This window comes from Platichthys flesus, chromosome 16 (genome assembly GCF_949316205.1).
Source record: "Platichthys flesus chromosome 16, fPlaFle2.1, whole genome shotgun sequence".
NCBI lineage: Eukaryota > Metazoa > Chordata > Actinopteri > Pleuronectiformes > Pleuronectidae > Platichthys > Platichthys flesus.
The window spans coordinates 20,686,144-20,709,951 of NC_084960.1; the positions used below are offsets into that span (position 1 = coordinate 20,686,144).

Genomic DNA, 23,808 nt, shown 5'->3' on the forward strand with positions numbered 1-23,808 from the left:
ATGTTTAGAAAGAAAGCTGTTCAAAACTTAATTTAGGAAAGTTAAATATTTCATATTGCATGTATATGCATAGATGTGTACACACGAATCGCATGAAAAGATATGGTCCAGAATCAATGGGTTCTTCTGATACATTCTATTAATAGGTAGCCAGCAGTCAGCGCTCTAACTTTATGAAAATGTTAAATTAGTGGTGCACGTCACTGTTCCGGCAGCGCCCCCTGTGGTTTGCTTTGATACATATAATTAACGACTCAGTTCTTTCCTGACATTTATCAAAAACTTAAGTTATGGAAAGTGCACAGGCGATACCTGTGTGAGCATTTAACAGAGTTTGACTGTGTTTTAACGACAGGAAATAAAAGATGAAGTTGTATTTTTTCTGAACAGGGTTAGGTTTACATATTTTTCACAAACAATGGCCACTCCACCAATCACAGAACACTACTGAACACTTCACCAATCAAAACAGGAGCCAGCGACAACATAGACTCACCGTCAGCCAATCAGAGGAGGCGGCCATGTGACGTAGCGTCGTCAGCTGTTCTTGTTTTGCTTCTTGTTCCCCTTCTTCTCCTGCAGGAGAACGGAGCCGTAAATCCGCCGCCCTGAAACACCGTTTTACCTCAGACCCGCGGCTGTGCGACGAGCGCTCACCCGCACAAGAGCCGAGACACAATTCTTCCACATTGGATCCGTCTCCCGCCGACATCGAGCGAAGAGGTGCAGCCGATCCCAGGCCTCCAATCCAGGGCGGAGGGAGGGAAGGAGGACGCTGGGTATCGGGATGGAGACCGCGGAGGGAGCTGCTGGGCCTGGTGGACCGGACGGACCCGGACTCCGGTTTGGCTGCGCCTCTTTCAACCAGGACTCCACGTAAGCACGCAGGCGGATAACAAACGGCAGAGCCACCAACACACTCATCCTGTTTGATTTCTCCCTGGCATTAAACCAATGCCTCTGGCTTTGCCCTCAAACTATGTTATTCAACACAGTGGTGTTTGGTGAAAAACACACCACCTCATATTCACAAGGCTAATGGGGCACTCCATCATGTTTACTCTTGACACTATATGGGGAGAACAATCAGCAAGTAAAGACAGACGTAACGCCGTCTGTAATATCCATGATGACGCCACACTGATGCCACCACAATTGCTTTACCTCAGACATCAAACCTTCCACAGAAAATTTGAGCTTAAATAACCTGGGGGTATGGAGATTGAAAGATGTGGGTGAATACCACAGTCTATGGTGAATACTGGTCAGTGTGTGTGTGTGGGTGTGTATTATGGGAAATCTAGGTCAACAGTGTTTGAGTGCAGAGACACCACAGGAGCACTAAGTGTTTTGTGGACTGAAACACTTCACCCACCATCCATCGGCATAGTGGTCGGTAGATAATGAGTTCATTTTTGTGACCTACCCCTTCCAGGTCAGGATATTTCAGCCCCTGGTGGACAAAAACTCCACATGTCCCTAGGGAGCTTCATGGAATAGGGTAGCTGGGGAAGCCCTACAGTCACGGCTCTCCTGAATGATGATGATGGCTGTAGAATCCCAACTGTTGCAACAGAGGCATTCTCAGTGCCCTGAAGAGATCTAGGATTCCAAGGGTTTAACTGTTATCAATTGTGTTAAGCCTGAAACATGCTTCTGCGACTGCGTCTGCGTCTTTTCACGCCGCTGTGGCGCAAGACTCGTTTTCATTCATGCTTCCCCAACCGTTGCGCGTCTTACAAAGCAATTCCGCGCCAGAACATTAGGCGGAGTAATGCTTTTTGTCGAGACGACCTTAGAGACGCCTTCTTTCTTCTTCGTCGATTGTTTATTTACATAGCCACTGCGGCTCCTCGTAGCCTTTTTCTGGCGGACAAATCCGCCAGTCAGTGACAGGTTTTACAAGTGATCATACTATCGGATATCTTCTGCCAAGTGCTCTTCTGTTTGGTCCATATTCGTTCTTCTAAATCTTCCGTGATTTCTGCCGGTATTATGGGGCATGAAACCGGAAATGCAGCTCCAGAAGGGATGTAGAGCAGACCAATCACAGCCTTGCGGGCTGAGTGAGCTTGCGGAGCTTTGCCGTAAATTTTAGAAAAGGGGGTCGACACCCGTCAGCACGTAAGGAGGGATACATAAGCACGTAAGGGACCCGGAAGGGCTCTTGCGCTTACGGGCCCGTGAAAACGCAGAAGCATGTTTCAGGCTTTACATCACAGGCAAAAGGAAGCGCTGAACACATTTAGTAAAAGGGACAGTTCACCGAAACATTTAAATTCACTAATTGTTTACTCACAACTATGAGGATAGAGGGTCGTGTGAAGTGTTTGAGTCCACAAAACACATGGAGTCTCGGGGAGTAAATTTTGTTAAATAGTCATTGGCGACCTATCCTTCAGACATAATAAAATATCAGAAAGAACATAACATGCCCCCATACTGCTCATGTAGTGTCATCAAAGCGTCCGAAATCCCGACATTCATTTTCGACTCAAAACTGCTCATTTACGCCATGTTTTAAGCCCAAATGTCCTCTGACATCTTCCTACGAGGTGCATTCACGGACCCTCGGACACACCATCGTGTGTTTAGCCCTGAGACTCCAAAAGAGTTTTATGGACTCAAACACTTCACCACCCCCGGAGTAGACAAAAGACGAACCTGGATTGATCTGTCCAAAAATCCAAGTGGATTCTCCCTACCCTGTCTAGTGCCCCTGAGCAAGGCACCTTACTCCCTCAATATCTGCTCCCCGGGCGCTTTACATGGCTGCTCACTGCTATGTGTGTCCTGCACCAGATGGGTTAAAAGCAGAGGTTAAATTTCCTAAAACTACGTGAGTGTGTCTGTGCATGTGTTTGGGATAAATAAATGGATCTTAATCTTAATCTTAATCTTATTCATACAAACATATAATTTAGCTGATGCTTTTATCCAAAACGATTTACAGTAATTTCATTAACATACTTATTAATCCTAAAATCAGAGCGGTATATTTGACATGTTTTTCAACATGTTCTCTCTGTATGGGTGAAACCTGCTCTCACCTCACATAATAATCTCCAGCCCATGTGGCAGTAACAGTTTTCAGACGGCAGAAGAATGCACACTCAGGATTATTACGCTTTGCCTCCAGCGTGTAATTAACTCGTTCCCTCTGTTTATTGTCTAATTTCTATTCCTAAAATAGCGATCGACTCTTTGTTTAAAAGAAAGGCCGGAGATCAGAGAGAACGCTGTGTGTTGCACACTCTATTTATTCTGCAGAGCCAGTGGAAATTCTCTGTATTTAGTGAGTAGTTCTGTAGGTTCCCTCCTGTTAGGGCACAGGATGAGACAGGACAGGAATGTACAGAACTTACAGTGAATGAAAATACAGGTGGTTATTAAGAAAATTACTTGTAAAAAAACAAAACGAAAAGGCCCCTCAAACACTTATACGAGCAGGGATGGATGCTAACCTATTTGTCAACCTCTATGTAAATATTCCGTTCAGGATCACTGTGTGTATCACATGTTTTGTTGTGACATTTTTAAATCATAGATTATAAGAAAAAGCATAATTTAGGGAGAGACCAGGACCAGTTGTTACCTCGGTTTTAAGGCTCTGTCAGACTGGTTATTATAACAACAATAATAATAGTGATACCTAGTGTAACTTATATGTTATTAATTATAAGACAGAGTCCAGACCTATAGCAACATATTATTATGTCTTGTTGCATAGCTCCATCTCATGTCAGGTCAATTCACCGTCCCTGTGCTGAATTGTAAAATGTAAAATACAGAAAACAATAAAAAGACCAGAACCAGAATCTTCTGGCTGCCTTTAACAGTCATATACAGTAATGTGCCATCAGACTAGCAGGTTGACTGTCACAAAAGTCAGAGAGAGTGAAACACTATACATTGACATTTTTAATTTATAATTTATATCATCTCTTGTTGTTCTTCACTTGACCAGTTATCCTTTACCTGCTACCTTGTGACTGAATTTCTTCATTTGCCATACCATTACCAACAAGTTGGGATTTTCTTGTCAACCTACTTCAACTTGTTTTGAAAGCTTTTAAAGTTTTGTTTGATTGCTAGACTTACGTGTAGGACACATTTCCCCACTAGGTGGCTCCCCAAAGTAAGAAACATGGAAGACAGTGTGATGACATGCCACTCTTGTCAGGTCAAATTGTCCCTGTATCTCCAGCCTGAGTGCACTGATGTAGATTAATCCCATATCTGCTAAGAATGTTTGTCGTTGAAATACTGAGCGAAACTCAAGCTTTTAAGAGGCCTTTCAGTTGCACTGCTTGTTGATAAACTGTGTTTGTGTGTGTACATGTGTTACAGGTCACTGGCTTTGGGAACAAAGATTGGCTATAAACTGTTTTCTCTGACCATGGTGGAAAAACTGGACTGCATCCATGAGAGTGGTAAGTATGGATCTGTGATTCTACCCTCTGCATCGATGTGGGCTAGGCTAGAGAAGTTCTCTCTCCTCTGATACCTGGACATTGTAGGGCTGATACAGAGTATTGATTGGATACCAGTGACACGTATTGTGAAATATAAATCCACACAGAAAATGAATGTCATAACATGTATTTATTATCTACTTAAACAGTCATAACTATGGAAAAATACAAATTAATAAATCTAGGAAGACACAACAATCAGCACAAGTGCAACTCCACAACATTGAAGTCTTGCATACGGCACAACTCACCATTGTACTTGGGGGACTTTCTAGTGTGAAATATTTCCTAATTGCTGACATTTTAGCTAGCTCTGCTAATTCTACACTACCAGATATCACATTTTCATCAGTGCTCTAAAAAAAGTTCTTGCCAGTGGTAATGCAGTGCAGCAGCTGTTTTTGCACAACAATGAAGAAGTGATTTCTTGGAAAAGAAAACTGCAGTTTTATCTTGGTGAACCTAATACACTTTAAAGATGTTTGGTCGGTACATAGATTTGCGTACTCACCGAGGTCCAACCCAGCATTTTCGGAAATATTAGAGGCATTTCAATTGGTGGTATCGGTATCTGAAAAAATCTCTGTGCGTTTAACTAACAATACATTTGAGTGTAAACATTATTAAAAAGAAGCTGGTAATGGTTTGCTGAGATTTTTATTGTCTGCTTTTTTGTCAAATGATGGCAGCATGAGCATCAGAATCACTATATCTGGTAGATCATTTACTTTCATGCATTCTGGTTCCCGAGACATTATGCTTTTGTGTTAACCAAGCTGATGTAACAGCTTATCTGTCCACCACGTCACGTCTCCTCAGGTTTCCCTACAAGGAAGTGATTATGGGAAAGTACGTCAAACACTGGTCACAGTGTATAATCAGTTTCATGCATGAATAGTTCTTCTTAAATGTCAAATGTATGAGATTTTAAACTTTAATACGATAGCCAACCACTTCTTTCTATGAAACAATACAGTGGAATAATGCTGTCCTGAGCAGACCTAGAATGAAGTCCAAACTCCATATGTGTGTTCTGTAATACAAGCTTCTCTGTTCTTTGTTTTGGTAGCTAGTTAGTGCACGTGAGTCCCTCCCTGTGAAGCTGTTGACCCTCTACACCTTTACAAAGCAAGATTGCTACTGTTCCATTTATAAGTATTGGAAAGTGGCGCTGTGTGGAAACAGATTTTCCGCCCTTTTCTGTGCTTTGACATCTTTCAGATGCACAAACAAACACATTGAAGCTGTAGTCACACTAATATGTTTAATTTTTTTATATGAAAGATTAGACAAAGATAATGTAGTATGTAGTTTTCAGTTTTTCAGAAAAGGCTCTCCAAACCTACCTGGCTCAATGTGAAAAAGGAATTTCCCCTCAGTGCTTAAAGTTTGTAAAAGAAGATTGGACAATTCCTCCACAGCGACATGAAAGTTTCATTGCAAGTTTGAAAGTTATCTCGTTTTAGTTGTCACTGCCGAGGGTTGTTAGTTAACTCTATGGGTTTGTCTGGACAGGCGGACACTGGGTTTTAAAAACTAAACATATTAGTCTGGATTTAGCCTGAAACCCTACACTGACAGGATCACCGATGGACTGCATTGTTGTCTTGTTGGCTTTCCTTTTCACAGGGTAATTTTCTTTGGTTGTACCTTTAGTTGTGTCTTTCGGGGCCCTTTAGGGTTCTTTTTATAATCTTGCCATTTTCTTACACAGTTTGCAAATGTTCCTAAACTGTCCTAAACACAGCTAAAGTCATCAGTTTAATGTGGGAGAAAGCCTGACATCTCAACCAAGTGTCTGCTAAATCACAGTGTAACCGTATCAGAATAGGACAATAATTATAATGAGTATATTCTGACACGATAGCTGTGTGAGGAAAGGAATTCTCTGTGCATGTAAACAGAAGCAGTGAGACCACCAAAAGGCCAAAGTCTCCACGTCACAACATTCACTGTATTGTTGGAAGGTTTCAGTGGCTGGATGCCAGACAAGGCTGTGCTTGCAGTAATAACACGGTGCTCATGTCTGTAGGCAGAGTCCTCCCATGGAAAAGAAGAGTTTTCTAAGAATGTGTGTGTGTCTGATCTGTAGCCTGCAGATTACTAGAGACTTGGTTATGTCAATAGGACAATTAGAATAAAGGATATAGGCCTATTAGATCCCAACAGATCTTCGATAGATAGATGTGAATATAACTAAATATCTAATGACCTTATTATTATTACCACTTGTGTTGTTTCAATTACTAAATTAAGAGGTGGAGATTTCCTGTAAACAGTTTTACAGACATCTTTTTTATGATGGTGGTTAAAAAAATTGCTTTTTGGCGACAAAGCCATGCGGGGCAACTTGGACAAACTGGCAGCGCAATTCAGTGGTTCCATCATACCAGCTCTATCGGTGAATCCATGGTTTTCATCAATCCTGTCAAATTGTAATTTTGAGAAAGTGGCCCAGAGATGTGTCCCAATGACTGTGATAATGGACAACACTGAGTGTTATGGAAGTTTTCTGGAAGCTGGTGAAAAGAGAAACTAGACAGCAGCTGAGGTTTAATGTAGACATGATGCATCGAGGAGACTGAAAGGTGGACCAATATAACAACGCTAACAGAGTAACGTGAGCAATTGTCACCCCAAAGTCTCCTAATGTCTCCCACAGCATCCCCATATTTCTCCCTCTACCTGCGTCACCCATTCCAAAAGCACATCATCCATGAATGACTAGAATTGCTGTCATACTATGTTACATGCAGGTGTTCACATCTTATTGGATAGATAAGCCTAAAATATATATGTCTCATTGTGTCCTTTCGTTTTCTACTTGTGTGATACTCAAAAGAGTGGAAGTTGGCCATGAGTCACTGAGTATAGACACTACAGTGTACTGATAGTTGGCCCTTTATCTATAACCTGACCTTGGGACTCCTTGAAGAGCGAAGGGAGTACCTGTGGAATTAGACACTATTCTCCATACAGATGTTATGTGTGAGGATGGTAAACAAATCACTGTGCACAAATAAAGCCACAATATCCTGGATACTAATGCTGCCATCTCATGCTGCTGACGTCATAGAGCCTGGACAGTTGTGATTGGAGGCCGTACCAAGGTCCCATTGATAAACCCACCCAAACAACCATGAGTCAGTCTCACCTGTCAATCATGAAGTCTCAGCGCATTTTCATTGTATCAAATAACTAGTAAAAACCAAATGTATCAGACACATAACACTTGAACATACATCGGTGTGATGCATTGGCAGATGGATTCGGCTTCACTTTTAGTGGTTGTTATATCCGCCATCTTTGTACACGGTTATTAAACTCTTTCCATCACTGACTGTTGGTCCCTGTTCTTCACCAGTAGAGACTCCAGATGTCTACATCGTGGAACGTCTCTTCTCCAGCAGTCTGGTAGTCGTGGTGAGCATCGCCATGCCGCAGCGAATGAACATCTATCACTTCAAGAAGGGGACAGAGATCTGCAACTACAGTTACCCCAACAACATCCTCTCTGTCAAGCTCAACAGACAGGTGAGCAACCCTGTCTCACAGTATCTTTACCAGTTGCTGACCCATTGAAAAACATGGAATTAAAGAAAAAGCACTGTTGCATTTTTCATCCAGCAAGTTTATAAGCAAGGGTATTAATTCAATTGTTAATGAAACAAGTGTTACATGCTACTGTTGTGAAAACGTCCTTGTAGGACCAGTACAGAGCAGCTCATATTTACCTAAATCTGCTAAAGTAATGTCCAGGACTGGCTCCCACACAGTGGGGGGATATGCCACAGTACATAGTAGTGTGTGGCTGTTATTCCAGAGCAGATAAACACTGTTCAATCCATCCCATAACCTTTAGTTTTTGGAAAAGCTAAATCAGAAGAAATGGCAATCTAAACACTTAGACGCTGGTATAATAAAGCCGCATTGACATATGGGTGTTTGAGGGTGTAGCACAGACCAAGCTACATCAGCATTAGTGATTTGTCCTCTTTGTTTCCAACAAAGGAGATGATTCATTTTAGGCGCTTCACCACCAATGGGAACAGGTACAACAGTGCAATGTGAAATTATAGGCAGATTGTAAAAAAAAGACCTAATCAAAAGCTACATTATTGCATAATTGTCCCCACCTCTTAGACTTAAAATGTACTTTTAATGTCTTGGATATTTCCCAGAGGCACCTCAAGTGTAAAGATTATTTCCCATCCCACATGGCCATCAGTAAGCATTTGCTCAGTCCCAGATTCATTTTACAGCAGGACAATGAGCCCAAACTTACAGCAATTGATGGTCCAGCCCCTACAGACTCTGATCTCAACATCCTGGAGTCACAGTGGGATCACATGAAGGAACAGACTCTTGAGACTTTACACACTATGTGGCCATCATAGAGAATATGGATCCCATCTATGTTGAAGTTCCTGTTTTGTAGATCCACAGAAAGGGATCCACATGAGCTGTGGGGATCATCTCCCAGGCTCTCTGTGCCATGTTTGAATTCAGCAGCTCACTCCTTCTCAACACTGTTGCCATGTCTTTGTGGACCCCCTTTGGTGACAAACCCAAAGTGCTGGCTTGCAATTTCCAATGACCAGAAACATACATACCACAAAAGTTTAAAAGTAGCAAAGATTTTTTTTTTTAACAAGAGCAGTTTTTGAGAGAACACAGTTTTCAGGCACCTCCGCATTTGCAGCCCTAGACTCTATGTCCATTTTATATACAGTTTAAGTGTTCAACAAAGAACCTGTTAGCTCTGTCAGGACACAACAGTCTCTTGACGAAAATGTACCTTTGAAACATTGGCAGTTGGCCAATAGAGGTACATGTGTGGTGCCCCATGCTGCCACCACAAAGCTGAATTAATCTGAAAACATATTTGTATTCATTTAGTGCCTAAATTGTTGTGTCGTTTAGTATAATGGCCATTGTTATCATTGTAATCACAGCTTATCTTGTATACATTTTTTTTGTATAGCACTTTGGATCAACAATGTTATATAAATAAAGTTGAGGTTGAAGACAAAGTAGAATTAAGAAATTAATATCTAATATTTAAATGAGAAAATTCATATTATTGTGTGTTTACTCATGATCCTGCCTTCTTTAACCCAAGTGAATGTGTAAGTGCAGGAGTCGTGTGTAGCTATGAAGACGTGACAGTGAACAGTTTCAATGTTGTTGATACATGAGACGAATTGTAATTTGTGAATATGGGCTATACAAATAAAACTTGATTGATTGACATACAGTATGAGGGGGGAATACTGACTGCAGGACAGTAAAATGAGCTGGGGGCTGCTGTGTCTTGCAGAGACTTGTGGTGTGCCTTGAAGAGTCCATTTATATCCACAACATCAAAGACATGAAGCTGCTCAAGACTCTGCTTAACACTCCGTCCAACCCCTCAGGTGAGACACAGCCAGCACATTGTTCACGCACATGCACACGCACACGCACACACCTTTTCTGTTGTTCAGAGTCTGAAATTATGTCTGACAGGATAAATCCAGTTTAGTACAACAGTTGAACTGTTGTTAAACACCATTCTGTGAACTAATAACATTCTACCAAAGTTAGTTGCATCATACAAATAAGTCAGAACAAGAAACCTGATCAGGCAGTTGGTAAACAAAGGCTTCAAAGAACCAGTTTGAGCAAGGGAGAGCGAGGCATAGATGAGGCAAACAGATGTGCAGTGATGCAGCTGATGTCACCTCAACCTACAGCTCCAAGGAATGAAGCACAGGGACACCTAGTGTCCAGGTGAGGGTGGAGGGGGTCGTCACCGTAAAAGATAAAAAATATCACTTTAATACTGTTTGGGGACACAACAGGTGTATTGTTCAGGGTTCAATGTTGAAATGTGTGAATAATGCTCTCTATAAAGCTGCAAGCTGGATTAACACAGCTCAGCCTCTACAGCCTCACATGCCAACGATTGTAAAACATTTTAATGATTTTGTTTCTATAATCGATTTTTTATCGCACTTTGTCACTTTCAACCATCAAAACGAGTCACCATTTCTTTTGAGGAGTTGTCCACTTGTGTTTAGATCACCCATGTGAGTTATTCTTTCTCTTTGATAAACTTAAATGTTGAATCCTCCCACAGGTCTCTGTGCTCTCTCTATCAATCATTCCAACTCCTACCTGGCGTACCCTGGCAGTGCCACCATTGGGGAGATTATAGTCTATGATGCCAACAATTTGGTAAGTAACATGTATCACAGAACACCTAGAACCACAAGTAGTTTAGAATGGTGTCAGTGAAGTTAATCTATAACTTTTTCTGTCGGTTAACAGTCAAGTTCTGTTTTACATACTTTCAAGAATCCACTATAGTTTGAATCCCTTTTTGGTGTAGCAAAGTGCAACTGCATTGTACATATGTGCTGATAGAAGCATGCCCAAACTTATGAAACATAGCCCTTAACATTAGTCAGAATTTCATTGAAAACAAACATCATTACATTTGGGGACAAGGTGCCACAATGCTTTGAGACTTTTTATAATTCATTCATTTATGTACATTTTTGTAATAATAACATATAATTTAATTATTTATCCAAGTACTAGCTTTCCAATATGCAATACCCAAATATATGTGAGTAACAACATACTGAAACCAAAACACCCCAAAAGTTACAGTTTTTATTGAATTACCACTGAATATGTTTAAATGATACTCAAGTAAGTGTTAAAATGACAAAAGTCATAAAATAGAAAGTTAACCCCCAGAACTCAGAATATAATGTCAACTTGATTATAAGCAGTGGAAATAAAGAACTGGAGTCCTGGCTTTATATATTTTCTCACAAACCCTGTGTCTTGATTTAAAAAACCTTCAGTTTTAATTAATCATTTAAATATAAATTCAATGTGACAAAACTCATTCATGTTTGTCTGCAATTTTAAACTTAAGGGCACTCACACTTCATAGTGAACGTTCGCCTTAACACGGGTTGACTCCAAGATTCTGTTTTTGCTGAAGCAGTTTAATCTCTTCACTTAGTCTTCTGACACAAGTCACTCTGATGGTTCCTTACCTGGTATCTATTTGTATGACGCCTGACACACATTTTTTCTGTGACCTGTAAGCCTTTTGGTCTTAGGAGAGGTTTGTATGATGTTGAAGAACCGATGCTGACTGAGGTCTCAGGATGTCCTAAAAGATACAGGACAGTCTCAGATTGATCTGGAATGAACTTGTGGGATATGGGCGGGCACTGTTGAACACACACCAGGAAGGGTATCTCTCTCTGAGATTGTCTGGTGACTCATATGGACTCAAGGTCAGACAATTGTATGGCTTAGTAGTTGTGATACTGTAAACTAGGACATGATATACAAGGAAGTATTGATCTTTTAGAACTTGGAAAAGCAACCAGCTCATAGTGTTCCTCCATTGACAGGTCAAACCATATCGACTCTTTCACTTTATTAGCATGTTCAGACAACCTGAGGCTTAGCAGGAAACACATTAGATGACCTCAGCCACATGCTGACTGTTCAAATGAACTCAGATAGGCAACGCACACCCTCTTTCTCTCAATTCTGAGGACTCAGTGTTTTACATTGTGTTATGATGCGACTAGCAGACACAATTTAAGCAAAGTAATACATTTTATGTTGGAGCCCAACATGTACTGGCTATCGCAGCCTTTCATCCAAATATAGCTGCTATCCTTTGTCGGGGTTGAGCTGTGGTGTGTGACTCGTCTAAATCAGTCCGATCCCTGTTACGGTTCCTCACCAAATATTTATTATTCCTCTGCACGAACAAACATTCAGGATTAACAAACTTGTAGCTAAAGTTTATAAAGTAAAACAACAAAGGTATCTCACAGTCAAAAGACTGTACGGCTTCTCCATCTCAAGGAGAAACATTCATATTATTACTATTATTGTAGATTATATTAGTAAATGGTAAAATCAAATAATTATTTATAATTCTAAACAACAGAATATCAATTTAGTGCAGGTGAACTGGGAACGTCTGGAGGAGGCCCCCGTCCTAGGTATCTTCAACTCACACCTCCGGCGGAGTTTTTCTGGCATTCCTGTGGAGGTTGGGGGCATTGAGCCAGAGTGGGCGGTGATCAAAGCCTCCATTGCTGAAGCTGCGGTGGCTAGCTGTGGCCTCAGGGTCTTAGGCTCCTCAAGGGGCGGTAACCCTCGGACACCGTGTTGGACACCGGTGGTCAGGGAAGCCGTCCGATTGAAGAGGGAGGCCTTCCGGGATATGATATCCTGGAGGACTCCGGACTCGGTTGCAGGGTACCGACAGGCCCGAAGGGCTGCAGCTGCTGCCGTGTCGGAGGCTAAGCAGCGGGTGTGGGAGAAGTTCGGAGAGGCCATGGAGAAGGACCTTGGTCGGCACCAAAGTGTTTCTGGAAGACTATCCGGCACCTCAGGAGGGGGAAACGGGGAACCATCCAAGCTGTGTACAGTAAGGATGGGACTCTGTTGACCTCAACTGAGGAGGTCGTCGGACGTTGGAAGGAACACTTTGAGGAACTCCTGAATCCGAATAACACGCCCTCTATGTTGGAGGCAGAGCTCGAGGTTGATGGTGTTTCGTCGTCAATTTCCCTGGTGGAGGTCACTGAGGTAGTCAAACATCTCCGCAGTGGCAAAGCCCCAGGGATTGATGAGATCCAGCCAGAAATGCTAAAGGCTCTGGGTGTTGAGGGGCTGTCATGGTTGACACGCCTATTCAACATCTCGTGGGAGTCGGGTACAGTGCCAAAGGAGTGGCAAACCGGGGTGGTGGTTCCCCTGTTCAAAAAGGGGGACCAGAGAGTGTGTACCAATTACCGGGGTATCACACTTCTCAGCCTCCCTGGTAAAGTCTACTCCAAGGTGCTGGAAAGGAGGGTTCGGCCGATCGTCGAACCTCAGATTGAAGAGGAACAATGTGGTTTTCGCCCCGGACATGGAACTACGGACCAGCTCTTCACTCTCGCAAGGATCCTGGAGGGGGCCTGGGAGTATGCCCATCCGGTCCACTTGTGTGTTGTGGATCTGGAGAAGGCGTATGACCGGGTCCCCCGGGAGAAACTGTGGGAGGTGCTGCGGGAGTATGGGGTAAGGGGGTCTCTCCTCAGGGCCATCCAATCTCTGTACTCCCAAAGCGAGAGCTGTGTTCGGGTCCTCGGCAGCCAGTCAGTTTTGTTCTCAGTGGGTGCTGGTCTCCGCCAGGGCTGCGCCTTGTCACCAATCCTGTTTGTGATATACATGGACAGGATATCGAGGCGTAGTCGTGGTGGGGAGGGGTTGCAGTTCGGTGGTCTGACGATCTCGTCACTGCTTTTTGCGGATGATGTGGTCCTCATTGGATCATCGGCTTGTGAACTTCAGCACTCACTGGATCGGCTGGCGGCCGAGTGTGAAGCGGTTGGGATGAGGATCAGCACCGCTAAATCTGAGGCCATGACTCTTAGCAGGAAACCGATGGATTGCTTACTCCGGGTAGGAAATGAGTCCTTAGCCCAAGTGAAGGAGTTCAAGTACCTTGGGGTCTTGTTCGCGAGTGAGGGTACTATGGAGCGTGAGATTGGCCGGAGAATCGGAGCAGCGGGGGCGGTATTGCGTTCGCTTTACCGCACCGTTGTAACAAAAAGAGAACTGAGCCGCAAGGCAAAGCTCTCGATCTACCGGTCGATCTTCGTTCCTATCCTCACCTATGGTCATGAGGGCTGGGTGATGACCGAAAGGACGAGATCGCGGGTACAAGCGGCCGAGATGAGTTTTCTCAGAAGGGTGGCTGGCGTCTCCTTTAGGGATAGGGTGAGAAGCTCAGTCATCCGTGAGGAACTCGGATTAGAGCCGCTGCTCCTTTACTTAGAAAGGAGTCAGCTGAGGTGGTTCGGGCATCTGGTAAGGATGCCCACTGGGCGCCTCCCTTGGGAGGTTTTTCAGGGACGTCCAGTGGGGAGGAGACCTCGGGGAAGACCCAGGACTAGGTGGAGAGATTATATCTCAACACTGGCCTGGGAACGCCTCGGGATCCCCCCGTCAGAGCTGGTCAATGTGGCCCCCTGCTTGAGCTGCTCCCCCCCGCGACCCGACCCCGGATAAGCGGATGACGATGAGTGAGAGTGATGAGTGATGAGAATATCAATTAAACATCACAATGTTCAAAGAAAGCAGGAATGGCTCTAATAGTGGCTTTATGATGTTGAGAGTTCAATCCACTCAAGTTACCTTTTTGTCCTTTGACCCTCAGAGAAATATGTTGTTTGTTCAGAACAGAACCACATAGTAGATTTAAAGTATGACAACATTTTAGAGTGTAAACCATAGACTGTGTAAACCATCTGGAAGGATGTTGAGCAACATCAATTAGCTGCCAACAGAAAGAAGGGCTGCACAACGTCCTCTCCACCATGAAGACCTAAGAGGACAGATAATTCAACCATTCAAGAAGCAAAACAAACAAGAGAGAGTCTTTGTTAGTACAAAGAGCACATATGTCAGATATAAGATAAAGTTCACATTGATATTGACATTAAAACTTCAAGTCCAAATGGCTTCTTCCAGAATTAAAATGCACCATGTCACAGAGAAAGGGTCAAACTGGTTTGTTTTCAGGCCCAGTTTAGTATAGATTTTTTTCAGACTTTGATACAACTAGCTCTGCATCCACTTGTGCAAGCGACAACCATTATTAATGTGGGAAAACATTCTTTCTTCTCCTCTTTTTCATTTCAGAACACAGTGACAATGATCCCAGCACACGACAGCCCTGTGGCAGCTCTCACCTTCAATGCCTCAGCCACCAATCTTGCCAGTGCCTCAGAGAGAGTAAGAACTCACCAGCCTTATGACGTCTGAAAGAGAGGAGCGAGGGAATTATTCCTGGTTATTGTGATGAACTCCTGACTTTATCTTTTACACCACCGAGCCATCTCTTTCTCTTTTACCAGTGCTTCCATCCGTTTCAAGGGGTTTAATGAACTAAGGCTGACTATGCATTCGGTTTGTTGTGGATATTCACTGTCCCCATGAATCTCTTTGTGACTTCTCCTTCATACTCACTTTTAAAAGGAAAATTCCACCATCTGGGCAGATAATCGTAAAAACACCTCAATGCTTGTCATTTTGTTAATTTCCATTCTGGGTGCATTCGGGTCCTGATGGAATCACTACTACATTTTAATAATTAATACTTAAACACTAGATTAGATAAATTCAGATTAGACAACTTTATTTAAACATTCTGGGGAAACTCATTTGCCACCAAATACAGACACAAGCATTACATTCACAGTAAACAACAAAATATGAAAAGACCCTAAAAATTCAATATAGACAAATTTAACAAGTAGATAACATAACATAATACACCTTTTAGTTTTTGACAGTCTCTGAGAGCTCAATTGATATCACAGCCTTTCATTTGTGCCACGCTGTCAAAGCTTTTGTATTGTTGCGTAGAAGAGGAAGGGTTGAAAGCAGTGCATTATCAGTTTACTCTTGTTAGATGTACGATTATAAATGGAGAGACGACGGAAGAAGAGCTGCTCTGAATCACCAAGTTCCAAACAGAAGTCTTTGGTCTCTGCATGTCAATGCAATTGTTGCATTAATACATTGTTTGTACTTTACATTCGTAAATTATTCAGCTGTTGTAAATCAATGTAAAGATAATACCTGACTGTCCAACTGTCTCTGCAGGGCACTGTCATCCGAGTGTTCTCCGTCCCTGAGGGCCTGCGTCTGTTTGAGTTCCGCCGGGGCATGAAGAGGTCAGATTTCGACACACTGTCTGATGTCAACACCTCATTCTTGTTGTTTGGCCTTCTCGGCTCAGTGTCAAGGCGAAGGACTGCTGCTGTCTTCAAGTCTTTCCTGTGGTCCACCTCATATGGTGGAATTTTCATGGCGTTTGTATTAACGCTATTAATTGTCGTGGATGAAAGTGGCTCGGCCAGCTGTGTTTTTTTATTTTGGGGTGGAAAAAATATTACTTTCCTTCATAGCGAATTAGTCCGACTGAAGTTAATGAAGATCTCAACAACTTCTTCCAACAGATAGATTTAGACGGTTAATTACTCACTTGAAATCATTGATTATTCCTCAAGTGTTTGTGCCAGTTTGTGTGTGTGTGTTTATATTTGTCTTGTTTGTCTGCAGGTATGTCAGTATAAGGTCTTTATCCTTTAGCCCTGACAGCCAGTTCCTCTGTGCTTCCAGCAACACAGAGACGGTGCATATCTTTAAAATGGAACAACTGGGTCACAGGTACACACGCACAGACACAGATCTCAGATTTTATTACTAAACATCATTAATTAACCTTCAAGTTGGCTGGCCCCTGCTTTTGTCAGTTTTTAATAACATTACACTCGTAATTAGGTAAATCAGGTAATTTGTACTTAAGGAAGCTTGTTCTCGTGTCCACAGTGGAGAGGACGAACATGCCACTTGGACAGCCTACATGGGGAAGATGTTTTCAGCAGCCAGCAGCTACCTCCCTGCTCATGTATCTGGCATGATGAGCCAGGACCGGGCCTTCGCTACTGTTCACCTCCTCTTGTCTGACCAGAGGAACGTCTGCACCTTGGCTATGTGAGCGCCTCTGCTCTTTAGAAATCAGTGGTTGTACTTTTGCAGTAGATTTCTATCATTCTTTCGGTAGAATCTATTTCTTACTTATTATTGTTATTATTATTATGTTTATATAATCTTTCAGGATCCAGAAGCTTCCACGGCTGTTGGTGGCCACGGCCAACGGCCAGTTGTTCATCTATAACGTTGATCCAGTGGACGGAGGCGAGTGCATGTTAGCCCACAAACACAGGTGAGGGTTGGGTCAATAATAAGAATTAGGTTTGATGAGATGGAGCTCTGCTCTCTGATTTACTCTTCATTCATCGATCAATGTTTCTACACATGTGGTCTTCATTCAAGATAAGTTCACTTTATAAACTTAGTTGTCAACATGAAGGTAATAGGCTTTGTTTTTCAATGAAGTCTTCTAATGGAGAGTTGTAACACAACCCATTATTTAACTAAAATATGTCTCATTAGAGCACACACTCTGCATTGGCCCAACAACTGATTTATTTCATATAGACCGATTATTGGGAGATGTTTGCTCTCGCAATGTTAAAGAAAGTGGAAAAACAGATGTATCTTTCCACTGGTGTGGATCCACACCAATATTTTAAGAGTTTCCTTATACCATATATCCATTACATTTTGTTGAAATCGGTTCAGTTATTTTTGTGTAATCTTGTTTACAAACAAACATGCAAAGAAAGGAATATGAGTGAAAACAAATCCTCATTAAGGAAAGGTAATAACATAAATTATTAAGAGTGGAGATTGAAATGCTTTTTTCTTGGGATTAAATTAGGAGGAGTTTAATGCTTCAGCATAAGATTGGCTCCTATGTATTTAAAATGACATGCAGTGAGAGAGGGAGATTTGTCCACTATCTCTTTCTAGTCCTTACCCCCAAATCTGGGGTGTTATGAAAAAGTGAGCCAAATTTGGATGCATGGAAATAGAATCAAGTGATACAATTATAAAATCATACACTCATGCATGACAGTCAAGACTGGATCAACATAAACCCTATGGTAACATTATTCCTGGTAACCTAATTATTACCTAACTGTAATATTGGTACTATATATTAGGGAAGATCAGATGGTGATGCAGATCCCCCCCGATGATACATCTGAAGGGGTATCTACTAATAAAACAAATTTGACTCATACTCATCCAAATAATTCATTCCTAATGCCAGTCAGTAAAAAACAAAAATGTGAAAATATGAATGGAGCTTTTGTTATTCATCTGTTATAACCAGGAAGCTTTTTTTGTAAATTATAACTAGTAATAGATCAGATGTGAAACAAAAAAATATTAAAGATATAGAAAAGGAATAAGGACATCACTAAACAAAGCTTAGCACTTCCAAGAAGTATCTGCCTTTTTTATTGTTATTTGTCTTTACTTTTGTCTAGGAAAAGTAATTTCTTGCATTTTAAATCCTACTTAAGTAAAAAATGCTAATATTATCAGAAAAAAGGCATTTTGAGAATCAACAGTGAAAGTACTGGTTATGCAAAATGGAACCTGTCAGTGTGGTGGTGAGATTATATACAAAATCCACCAGCCTGATTCTTCTCATTACAGTGTAGCTGTTAGGCCAGGACAGCCTTTCCACCTCTCCTTGTTATTAGTACATAAGTTCAGCTTCATCATAAAAACATAATCATTAGCTGCCTTTAAAAAGCAATTTCTCAGTGCTTGTTCTTAAGGTGTGGGTTGTCTAATTCACGGTGTGCTTGGTATTAAAGTGGTTAAGTCATAAGAAGACCACTGCTAAGCGACGGCAGCATTGACACTAATAATAGGTTACTGTCTGCGTCTAGAAGCCACGGGTGCTTACAGGTGGCAGACAGGTAACGTTAAGCAGCAAATTCAAAGACATAATGACATTATGGGCAATGATTGGGTGGTGAGGAATACCAGCGATTTCCTCAGATGTTCAATCATTCTAACCCTAACCCAAAGAAAAAAAATCATACAACCAAAAAGAAAAAATATTAACTTAATATTCCGAGGAACAGAGTATAAAAAGAGGTTTGATGTCCTCTGACTTTACAACTTGTGAACTCCGATCTTGAAGAAACATCCTGAGGTCTGACGTTATGAAAAAAGGTGGTGTTCATGTAGATTTTTCTTCTGAATGGTAAATACTATCTGATTTGAATGGAGAAATAGCTGTGTTGGCATTATAAACAGGACACTTGATGTGTGGTGTCCGCATTTGTTTGAATTTCAGGCTCAGATAGATCAAAGCTTTCCAAATGTAATAATTACAACTTAAACATTGATGTGAATGTGGGAAACTTGTGATTACAATCTGGGAGTCAATATGTCAACCAAGGATATTTTGACAGGTTTGACAGGGGGAGCTTGGGAATCGAACCACTGCTGCTTAACAGATGACCAGCTGTAACATCTGAACCATGACCAATGTCATTTTCCAAAGATTGTATTGAGGCAGAATTTGGATTCTAGTACCAGGTGGAAATGCTGTCCTCTGCCTCTGCTCCTGAATCCAAAAGCTGCCGCTGAAATGTACACCACCTCATGTGGTGTACATCACAGTCAAACACTTGCAGGTGGCAGTTGAATACTTTGATCCATTAGGGGATTAGGGAAAGTGGTGAGACCCAAAATGTTGCCCCTTTACAAATATTCTATGTTTCACTGTTCTTTGACAGAATCAATAAAAGTAAAATGTTAAGTGCTTTTCCTCCTATGTCCTTGCTTCACTCTTGTTTTTTGGCTCTTAGGCTCTTTGGCAGTGATGATGACCAGGGTGAAGGAATAGAGTCAGAGGGATCAGAGATCACAGGGCCAGCACAGGCCTGTCCTTCCTATGCTGCGACAGCAGCCTTACCAGCCTCTGGACCTATCACTGCTACCCTCACTGGTTAGTGATTACAGACATGACTCTGTTTGTGAGTCTTTGTGTAACATGAAGTCTGAGAAAAGCGCTACATTAATACATTACCATTTACCATTTACTTATCTCTCACCTGACCTCATTTAGGTTGAGGGTTTTCGCAAAGTTTATTTCCTGGTAATTAATTAAGGTCATATAGTAGATTTATAACAACTAACAACTATTGGCTATGGAGGCTTAGCGTGGAGTAATGTAGTCACAATGAAGTTCTGATCAGAGCTTATCTGTTCTATGTTTTGTTGGCATGTGCATGTTTGTGTATGTACCCTTTTTCCACCAAAGTGACCAGAATGCGGGTGCTGGTTCCAAGCTGGGACAACTTGCAATCTTTTAACAACCAGTTTGCTTTTCAATGGGCTAGAGTTCCCTTAGACCTATGACGTATGGTCATTACCTTACCATACGTCTACATCTTGCTCGGAACCAGTCCTTGAACTGCCTTGATGGAAAAGGGGGCATCTGTGATATGATTGGCCCTCCAGATTTTGATAGTACAAGATGGGTCCAGCTCAGCAGTGATATTAACATGACTACCTGGGAGGACATATTCATTTTCATCCTGTTTTGGTCTTTTGTGAGATTTGTTGACATGGGAAAATAGTCATAAAATGACTGGCCTTGTCCTTAAATATTGTCTTCACTATCCACACCTTGGGCTTCAGAACCTATAGAAGAATGCAGTCTGTCTGGTATCTTGATCCATAAATATACTATAACTCAATTATGGCAACTATAAAATCTCCCCTGGAGATAATCATGTATGTTTCTTCAGGAGTTGTACATAGGCATTTGTACTTGCTTGTGTTTCTAATGATTTTGTTCGCCTCCCTCATCTCTTTCTACCCAGGCTACTCTGAAGATGGTGGTGCAAAGAAAGGCGAAGTCATTCCTGAACATGAGTTTGCTGCTGGACCTGTGTGTCTTGATGACGAGAACGAGTTTCCTCCTGTGAGCATCCAGAAGTGCTAATTGTCAGTTCTAGTTAGCTCTACAAGCTTGTGTTTAGGCATGACCAAATATTTATACAACTTAAAAGTATGACACTGCAGCTAACTGCTTCTCTGGCACACTTCAGAAAAAATGGTCCCAGATTATTAATAAGGTGCTAAGAAGTATAACCATTGAACTTGAAGCTGAAGACAGAGTCGTCTGAACAAAATCAACATCATCAATAAATCGTTGTCTCAGTTGCCAGTTCATCAGGCACAACAAGCTTAAATGACAGCTGCCATATACAGAGAACAGTAAATTCTCACTTCATGAAGATTTTAAGGTTGTAATTTGGTTCAGGTGGTTGCAATCTATACCTTCAACACTTGATGGCACTAAATCTTAAATAATATGGTAAATACCATCAACAAAATACTCGTTGGCAGCTACAATGGACATTTTTGATGAAACTATATGTTCCAAATTGGTAGATAATGTTGAAAATGCTAAAAGGTTACCTATCTCTGACATTAGGGTCACATTGTCTTGGATTATTCAGCATTTTTCTCTCTCTTCAAAATCCATAACCAAACCCTTCTCAGACATTCCCCCCCTTTACAGCACAAAGTAAGTAGCCTGGTCACTAAAATGTCGACAGGTCCCTTTAAACATGGTTCACATCTGAACTGAATGCCGTCAGATTAATTTAAAGACTGCAGCAGCACACAGCAGAGATACTGTGTACTCACTCAGAGGTAAGATGTGTGTGCTATCAGTGATTAAGTGCAGTAATAATTTATCATATCATCTGTTCTCCAGCTGTTTCCACTCATACACAAGATGGCATATAACAGCAATGTATGAATCAAGCTGTAAGGAACATATTTGTAATAAACAGCTGTTGTATAACTGAATGATACAAACTTTACACTTTAATGGAATGATGAAGACACTAATGCTACTCCATGTCTGAAAATGGCTTCATCAGAAAGCTGCGTAGTGATTACAGTGCGGAGAAAATTAAAAGTCTGATCATGTCATCACTTTTAACACTCCACTGTGTTATCTATGGAAATTATCAGAATATTCTACATATGTGCCTTAACTTTCAATTCAATGTAGGTTAAAGGAAAATTCCGGTATTTTTTTAATCCTACTTCTTCCTCTGAAAATTGTAGCCGTTCTGTCTGTGGGTCACCCTACATTAACACCCACCACCTCCAATCTGCGGAATCTGGTAAATTGAAAAACAGCAATATATCAGGGATAGGAATGTATTCGTCTGCTAATGCATTACAGACATTCTTTAATTTGTGTGTGTGTGTGTCTGTGAACCAAATGACCTAACTGAACCAACTTGAGTTATTAAGAGTCCAGTCTTTTAAAACAGACTGGAGGTTTAGTGAGTGACTGAGCAGCTCTGACTAATACAAACCATTCAAGGCTTCTGACGCTGTGGAACATGCCTCACAGGAAAGGCATTTAGACATCGCTAGATCTTTGTTGGAGTTTAAAAAACAAAGCACTTTGAAACCCCACAACTTAGCTGGGTATCACTGGCGATTACGAAGGTTGAACTGCCTTGGGATAACATGTATGTATAGTGTAAAACAAGGGATAAAGCCACAGGACACATCTCGTCAGTGCAGCACAATGGAGGCATTTTCATGATTTGCCTCTGGGCCTGGGGCAGCTCAACGTCCTTTTGGGACTACATGAATTCCTAAATTTATCAGCATCTATTACAGGATAATGTAAGGTTGGCTGTTCACCAGTTTAAGATTAGGAGTCGTTGAGTAGGGTAGTAATGACCAAAGAAATCCAATTAAATCCACAAAAGAGTGATTTCAGTCAAAGAAAATCCACCTGTTGGACAGAGCCCAGACACTAAGCTGCTTTTGAGGAGTTGTACCGGAATTTCCCTTTAGCTGTGTGACAGAAACTGGGACGTGAGCTTTGACAAACTCTGTAGACAAAACTAACAGGTCTGTTCATGTGTTTTGGTAGATTAATTGGTGCCGCGACGGGACTGGAGGTGGCCCGGGGAGGCGCTCGTAAGTGGGTAGAAGGACAGATGGACAGACAGACAGGCACCAGCACAAAGGCTTTCTGGTGCAACGTTATTTTTTCCTTTCGAGAGAAAATAACATTGATTAACATAAACATTCGAATTGCCCTGGGAAGCAAAACACAAACCAAGAAGGAGAAGTCAAGTAGTAATTTCAGGACCACAATTATGTTCTCCTGTTCTGCAATGATTGAGTGAAAGCAATGTTTCGGATTTTACACCAACAAACCTCAGAGCTATGGTTGAATTTCAGAATAGGAACTGTGACCTGGGAGGATATTTCTCAGTTTTAGATGCTGTTTGCTACTTAAAAAAAAAAATCAGGCTCTTGATGAAAATATGAGGTGCATGCTGGAGCATTAACATAACCACAATTTTCATAGCTTTATTACTTGACAAATATTTTTTTTAAGTTACATTATTGTACCAACATTTGTATTATATTGCCAATAATAGTTTTTAGTTTTTTTTCATTACGTATTATATTTTACTGTATTGACATGTATGAAATGTTTCTGTTTGCCTAATGGATACATTTCAGAGTATGTACTGTATGTTTGTACCTATTATCATTTGTACAAGAGCAAAGTATTTTGCTAATTGCACAAGACCAAAACAAGTCAAAGAAACAATAATATAATACTATTAATATTGATAATAACAAGGAAATAAACGGTGAAGTAAAAATGAAACTATGCAAAAAATTTGTCTTGATTTGTATGTCATTTATTTGAACTGAGATAAAAGAGCTTCTAGATAAGTTGTTTATGATTGTCATAAATGACAGTGGTCTCTTCCATATTCACTAAAGCAGGTGCAGGTTATTGACCTGG

General features: G+C 41.4%; 1 protein-coding gene across 3 annotated transcripts; it reads left to right on the forward strand.

Moving 5' to 3' along the window:
* Positions 1-542: 542 nt before the first annotated feature.
* wipi1 (WD repeat domain, phosphoinositide interacting 1) lies at positions 543-23,693 on the forward strand. 3 transcript variants are annotated; one of them, XM_062408435.1, is made up of 13 exons: positions 543-876; positions 4,351-4,433; positions 7,840-8,009; positions 9,796-9,892; positions 10,597-10,694; positions 15,198-15,290; positions 16,164-16,234; positions 16,623-16,730; positions 16,893-17,057; positions 17,182-17,289; positions 19,805-19,944; positions 20,825-20,948; positions 22,915-23,693. In XM_062408435.1, the coding sequence occupies exons 1-12, from the start codon at positions 788-790 to the stop codon at positions 20,944-20,946; spliced, it is 1,344 nt and encodes a 447-aa protein (XP_062264419.1). In that variant the 5' UTR covers positions 543-787; the 3' UTR covers positions 20,947-20,948; positions 22,915-23,693. The 3 variants fall into 3 exon arrangements, with proteins under 3 accessions (XP_062264419.1, XP_062264417.1, XP_062264418.1); XM_062408433.1 differs by having other exon boundaries at positions 544-876; positions 20,825-20,925; positions 22,915-23,690; XM_062408434.1 differs by having other exon boundaries at positions 544-876; positions 7,843-8,009; positions 20,825-20,925; positions 22,915-23,690.
* The last annotated feature ends 115 nt before the right edge of the window (positions 23,694-23,808 follow it).

Bases quoted from the DNA above. Each gene is read 5' to 3' on its own strand.
- wipi1 (XM_062408433.1), top strand. From the start codon at position 788: ATGGAGACCGCGGAGGGAGCTGCTGGGCCTGGTGGACCGGACGGACCC. The intron at 16,235-16,622 runs GTCAGATTTCGA...GTTTGTCTGCAG, and splicing joins TTCCGCCGGGGCATGAAGAG to GTATGTCAGTATAAGGTCTT. The intron at 19,945-20,824 runs GTTAGTGATTAC...CTTTCTACCCAG, and splicing joins TATCACTGCTACCCTCACTG to GCTACTCTGAAGATGGTGGT.